Source organism: Micropterus dolomieu, linkage group LG03 (assembly GCF_021292245.1).
Source record: "Micropterus dolomieu isolate WLL.071019.BEF.003 ecotype Adirondacks linkage group LG03, ASM2129224v1, whole genome shotgun sequence".
Lineage (NCBI taxonomy): Eukaryota > Metazoa > Chordata > Actinopteri > Centrarchiformes > Centrarchidae > Micropterus > Micropterus dolomieu.
In genome coordinates, this window is record NC_060152.1 from 35,248,486 (window position 1) to 35,255,692 (window position 7,207).

General features: G+C 42.9%; 1 protein-coding gene across 2 annotated transcripts in view; it reads right to left on the reverse strand.

Annotated features, from left to right (window-relative positions):
- The window catches only part of arhgef2 (rho/rac guanine nucleotide exchange factor (GEF) 2), a 33,170-nt gene that overhangs the window by 21,862 nt on the left and 4,101 nt on the right, over positions 1 to 7,207 (reverse strand). For both annotated transcript variants that reach the window (XM_046044924.1, XM_046044925.1), the window contains exon 2: positions 2,327 to 2,489. In XM_046044924.1, coding sequence (XP_045900880.1) covers positions 2,327 to 2,489 — 163 coding nt within the window. The remainder of the gene's footprint in view (positions 1 to 2,326; positions 2,490 to 7,207) is intronic.

Below are 7,207 nucleotides of genomic sequence, written 5' to 3' on the forward strand. Positions count from 1 at the left end.
TACACACTGCACTACACTATATACACACTACACAACACTATATACACACTACACTACACTATATACACACTACACTACACTATATACACACTGCACTACACTATATACACACTACACTACACTATATACACACTACACTACACTATATACACACTACACTACACTATATACACACTACACAACACTATATACACACTACACTACACTATATACACACTACACAACACTATATACACACTACACTACACTATATACACACTGCACAACACTATATACACACTACACTACACTATATACACACTGCACTATATACACACTACACTACACTATATACACACTACACTACACTATATACACACTACACAACACTATATACACACTACACTACACTATATACACACTGCACTGCACTATATACACACTACACAACACTATATACACACTGCACTGCACTATATACACACTACACTATATACACACTACACTACACTATATACACACTGCACTATATACACACTACACTACACTATATACACACTACACAACACTATATACACACTACACAACACTATATACACACTACACTACACTATATACACACTGCACAACACTATATACACACTACACTACACTATATACACACTACACTACATACACACTACACTACACTATATACACACTGCACAACACTATATACACACTACACAACACTATATACACACTACACTACACGATATACACACTACACTACACTATATACACACTACACTACACTATATACACACTACACTACACGATATACACACTACACAACACTATATACACACTACACTACACGATATACACACTGCACAACACTATATACACACTACACTACACTATATACACACTGCACTACACTATATACACACTACACTATATACACACTGCACTACACTATATACACACTACACAACACTATATACACACTACACTACACTATATACACACTACACTACACTATATACACACTGCACTACACTATATACACACTACACTATATACACACTACACTACACTATATACACACTACACTACACTATATACAAACTACACAACACTATATACACACTGCAAAACACTATATACACACTACACTATATACACACTGCACAACACTATATACACACTACACTACACTATATACAAACTACACAACACTATATACACACTGCACAACACTATATACACACTACACTATATACACACTGCACACATCCGTAAAAGGCCAACAGAAAACATTCACTCGATCATAAAAAACTTTTTCCACAGTTAGGATGATGTCATGACTTTAAACCAAAACACAGTGTTATAAATACCACAGTGTGTGTGTGTGTGTGTGTGTGTGTGTTGGGTGTGTCTGTATCTTTTTATAAACTCAGTTTGAAACATTCAGAGAAACCTTTAGTTCAGATTAAATCTTTGAGCTAATGAATCAGTTTCCTTGTTCTTCAACAGAAAGTGAAAATATTTCACTCAGATCATCACTCAGAGATCAATTAATTATTTCTCTACTTAAACACTGAAGAAAACATTTACCTGCTTCAAACACACAACACACAACAGACACATGTCTCCCCTCAACCCAGTTCTCAGGGTTCATCCACAGCAACCAATCACAATGTAGGACAACAGGGTCACACACTGATATCCCCCCCCCCCACCGACACACACACACACACACACATATTAGAGTCAGTCTATTGTGTCACGCGGGGAGATCTGTTAAAGTGATCTCAGCTGTGTGTTAATCTGAAGAGGTACATCTGTTCATTGTGCAGGAGATTAAAACACCATCTGTTTTAAACACACGCGTGTTTTGCTGATTTATGGAAACAGTTTTTAACGTCCAAGCGTTTCATCATCGTTCATTTCCTGTTGGCTGAGTTTAGTTTCCTGTTGGCGGTGAAGCAGAGCAGCAGACAGGTTCAAGCAAGACAGGACGCGTTGGAGGTTTAACGCCTTTTCAACATCACTAGTTCACAATGACAAGTTGATCAGCTGATCACTTCCATCCTGTTCTGCTGCTGTTTCACATTAAAAACTAACCACAGAAAGGCTTTTATTGTGAAGCTTCAGCAGGAAGTGCTGATTAATGAGTGACTGATAAAAACTGATTTTCGTCATGACTTTGTACCGACATCATTATGTTCAACCTCTTCAAGGTCCGCTTTATGGTCGGCTTCAAGGACCAAGAAACACCAAACTGTGTGTGTACATATACTTCATGTCATGACAGTACACACTGTATGTGTGTTTATGTATATATTTGTCGTATATCTGTTACCTGGGCAGCTGAGCGCCTCCTTGGCGGTGATGCTCCTGTTGCAGGAGGAGCACAGGGTGGTGGAGGACACAGTCAGGGAAGTGAACAGGTGGCCGTTGCTGGTCCTGGCCTCCCTCTCTCGTGCCTCCTTCTCTCGCTCCTTCAGACGCTCCTTCTCCTTTTTCTAAGCAGACAGAGAGACAGGTGAGTTATTCTTTATATGAAAGCTGAACAATTCTTTCCCACTTTGAACCTGTCACTTCACTGAAACAGCTGGTGAATCTGTCATGTGACCACAGGTGTGTTCAGTATGAAGAGTTCAATCACAGAGACACAGAGCAGGTTTTCAGTTTCCCCCTTTGTGAAACAGAACAAAGAACTGAACAGAGGGAGGATGGGGGGGGTGGTGTAATACCTGAGGCCGGGGGAGGGGGGAGGGGGGGGGGTGCAGTCAGTATGTTTACATTCACACACTCTCTCTCTGGTTGGTGTTTCATGTCATCTTGTTCACACAAAGACGAACACTGTGCCTCACTGTGAGCTGAATCAGCCTCTGCCCAGCAGCAGGGCATCATGGGAAACTTGAGAAAGGTTCAGACAGCTTCCAGGGGTCTATTCCAGAATGTCTGACCCTGGACAGAGATGAATACTCACTGATCCAACGTGCCTTCAGCTTCATACAGATTGTACACTTGAACATTTTAGTGCAGCGGCTCTAAGGAACAGCAGAGGTTTGATTCTGACCTGATGCTGTTCAAATGTGTCCAGTTTTAGCAGCTAGACATCTTTTCTGTTCTGTTATCAGCTGCTCTAACGATCAGTCCTCTGCTCATCTTTATGTTTTTCTGAGACATGAGCTGACAGAAGGCCTCTAAACACTGAGGGGTCTGCCTCCACGGGGCTGATGGTGACCGATGGTGGGCGGATGGTGGCTGATGGTGGGCCAATGGTAGACCCATAGTGGGCCGATGGTGGCTGATGGTGGCTGATGGTGGCTGATGGTGGCTGATGGTGGCTGATGGTGGGCCAATGGTGGACCCATAGTGGGCCGATGGTGGCTGATGGTGGCTGATGGTGGCTGATGGTGGCTGATGGTGGCTGATGGTGGGCCAATGGTGGACCCATAGTGGGCCGATGGTGGCTGATGGTGGCTGATGGTGGCTGATGGTGGCCGATGGTGGCCGATGGTGGCCGATGGTGGCTGATGGTGGCCGATGGTGGCCGATGGTGGCTGATGGTGGCTGATGGTGGCTGATGGTGGCCGATGGTGGCTGATGGTGGCTGATGGTGGCTGATGGTGGGCCAATGGTGGACCCATAGTGGGCCGATGGTGGCTGATGGTGGCTGATGGTGGCTGATGGTGGCCGATGGTGGCCGATGGTGGCTGATGGTGGCTGATGGTGGCTGATGGTGGGCCAATGGTGGACCCATAGTGGGCCGATGGTTGCAGTTGCAGCATCATGTGTTTCAGTGTTTCATTAAATGATGTTCTCCTTCTGATGATGTAAATCAGAAACCGACAGTAACTCTGCTACAGACTTTTCACATCAGAAGCTCCTATCTGATTGGCTGTCTCAGGTGCCTTACTCAGGGGCACGCTGGTGTTGGTATGAATTATAAATGAAGGCCATTCTACAAACAGACAGACGCTCTGCTTCAGGACCCAGCAGAAGCAGCATTGCCTCATGGGAGCTGTAGTCCAGATAGAGACTACAGGGACCATCAGCCCCGTCAGCAGGATGACCTCCGACCTCTGAACTGAACAAACACTGAGATTCAGAATAAAAATTAATTGAAAGATACACAGCTGTGAAGGTCTAGCTTTAGTGTTAGCTGTTATTATATCATATTATTAACTGGACCGAAGCGGTGGACAGACTCATTTAATACGCATCTTTAGGGACGTCTGTTGGACGGACTCGTCGAACTAAGAAATATTTGGTTGTGTGGACTTAAGGTAGAAGTTAACTACGACTCCCAAGGTGCATTTTGGAAAAACCATCCAATCATACAGCTTCAGGCTCTGTTATTTGCTCTGCTGACAGCTGGTGGAGGCTAAAGAGAAAACAACAAACAATCTGCACAGTAAAGTCTTTTAATGATGGCTGAGGCTCATGGGTAACGCCTATTTACATAACAAACGTGATTAGTTAGAAACAAAGTGAAGTGGTCAGAAAATCAACCTGTTATGTGGTCTGTGTGGTTATCGTCACATTCATTACGCTGTTTCTACACTCAGAGACAATAAAAGCACATTTGACAATCAAGCTTCTATCATGGCTAGAAATTTATCAAGAAACTGATCTTTCACCTGATCACACCTGTCTGAGCAATGACAACATGGACACATGACAGCCAATCAAAGCCCTCAGAGACCGTCAGTAACTGATAATGTTAGTTAACCATCAACCAGCTGTTCACATTTAATATGAACTTTTATGAGACAACAAAAATAAATATTTGGACCTGCATCAGTAAATGAGTCATTTCAACACAATGAAACATCTGTTGTAAACATAAAGCTTTACTGTAAAATCAATGAAGAAATACTAAGTACATGTTGGGTTAATTAAATTTCCACGTGCAAACATCAGTGATGATGATGATGATCCCGCACAGACTGTGATGACATCATGCACAGGAAGTAAAATTAAAGCTGACATCACAACCACAGGGTGAGAAAAAGATGAGTCAAACTCCACTTCCTGTTTTTATCTGTGGGTGTACCTCTAGTCATTCTGCCTCTCTGAGGCTGATGTTTAAATAATCAACCCACAGTAACTGTGTGAACATTACAATCACAGTTTGAACAGACTGGACATGAACACATCATGAAGGAAATCTGAGACTCGAGCTGCTTGACAGAAGATCTTCTGACTTCTCAGCATAAAACTTCCTCTTTTGTTTCCATGAACAGAGTTTCCTTGTTGCTGCAGTGAAAAGACAGAAACACGAGTACAGACTAATTATCAACACATCTGCAACTCCGACTGATGAAGCTTCAGATAAACTTTAGAATACTCCACACAGTTCGTTCGGTCCAAAGCTGAAGACGAGCTGAAAACGTCAGAGGCAGACCACCAGATGTTTTAGTCTCTGACAGTAAACCAAGTCACTGAAACACTGAACCAAATCAAACATGGACGCCAGCTGTCACGTGTTCTGGTACCAAATCAAACATGGACGCCAACTGTCACGTGTTCTGGTACCAAATCAAACAAGGACGCCAACTGTCACATGTTCTGGTACCAAATCAAACACGGACGCCAACTGTCACATGTTCATGTACCAAATCAAACACGGACGCCAACTGTCACATGTTCTGGTACCAAATCAAACACGGACGCCAACTGTCACATGTTCATGTACCAAATCAAACACGGACGCCAACTGTCACATGTTCTGGTACCAAATCAAACACGGACGCCAACTGTCACATGTTCATGTACCAAATCAAACACGGACGCCAACTGTCACATGTTCTGGTACCAAATCAAACACGGACGCCAACTGTCACATGTTCATGTACCAAATCAAACACGGACGCCAACTGTCACATGTTCTGGTACCAAATCAAACATGGACGCCAACTGTCATGTGTTCTGGTACCAAATCAAACAAGGACGCCAACTGTCACATGTTCATGTACCAAATCAAACACGGACGCCAACTGTCACATGTTCTGGTACCAAATCAAACACGGACGCCAACTGTCACGTGTTCATGTACCAAATCAAACATGGACGCCAACTGCATGGACGCCAACTGTCACGTGTTCTGGTACCAAATCAAACATGGACGCCAACTGTCACATGTTCTGGTACCAAATCAAACACGGACGCCAACTGTCACATGTTCATGTACCAAATCAAACATGGACGCCAACTGTCACATGTTCTGGTACCAAATCAAACATGGACGCCAACTGTCACGTGTTCATGTACCAAATCAAACATGGACGCCAACTGTCACATGTTCTGGTACCAAATCAAACATGGACGCCAACTGTCACGTACAGGTACGTTTCCCTCTGCGACACAGAAGTGATGTCACCGCTCGCCGATGCCAAATATCAACCATGTTAACTGAAGAAAGACATAAACGTCACAGAAATGCTGGTACCTTCATTTTGGGTTTGCCTGCATAAAAAAACACCTGTGTGAAGTAAAACGTCACGGTTTACTGCTGATCAGATAACACGTTGATCAGAGTTATTTTGACCACACCGGGACAGCAGGATGTTAAAGCTTTCTGAACACTTTTCATCTACAGCTGAACATAAAAACAAAACAGCTCTTAAAACTCCGGTTTTTACTGACTTCTTTTAACCTTAATCCTGTCGTATTTATACAAGATGTTTCTTTGATTATGTGTATTTCATTAAAGTTACAATATGTTTTCATAAATATATATGTATATATATATATATATGTCTGTCTGTCGGCCTGTGTGGGTCTAAACTTCTTCTTTCTGTTCTGTTGTTCACATTAACTTCTGCTCACAGCTGGGAGGAGCAGGAAGAGGAAGTGTCTGCAAAGACAGTTTCTGTTAGTGAGTCAACGTGATTGCACGATGGACGGAGATCTAGACGCTTTACATCACAGTGAACTGAAATATGTTGAGTTTTAGACATGACTGATGATATGTTCAGTGGAACAGGTAGTTAATGTTAGGTTCATTATCTCAGTCTGTTTATGTACTTTTTAAAGATAATCACAATTTGAGTCTCTGTATTGATCAGTAACTGACACAGATTTAGTCTCTAAATGGTCCAAAACAAGTTCAGTGATCTGGTGACAGTCAGCTGATCAATAAATAAAGAAGTCAGTGATGGTGAGAAATAAAGGGACCTCTGTCTGCTGGGTGGGGGGGGGGGGGGGGGAAAAGAGACAGAAACCTGGA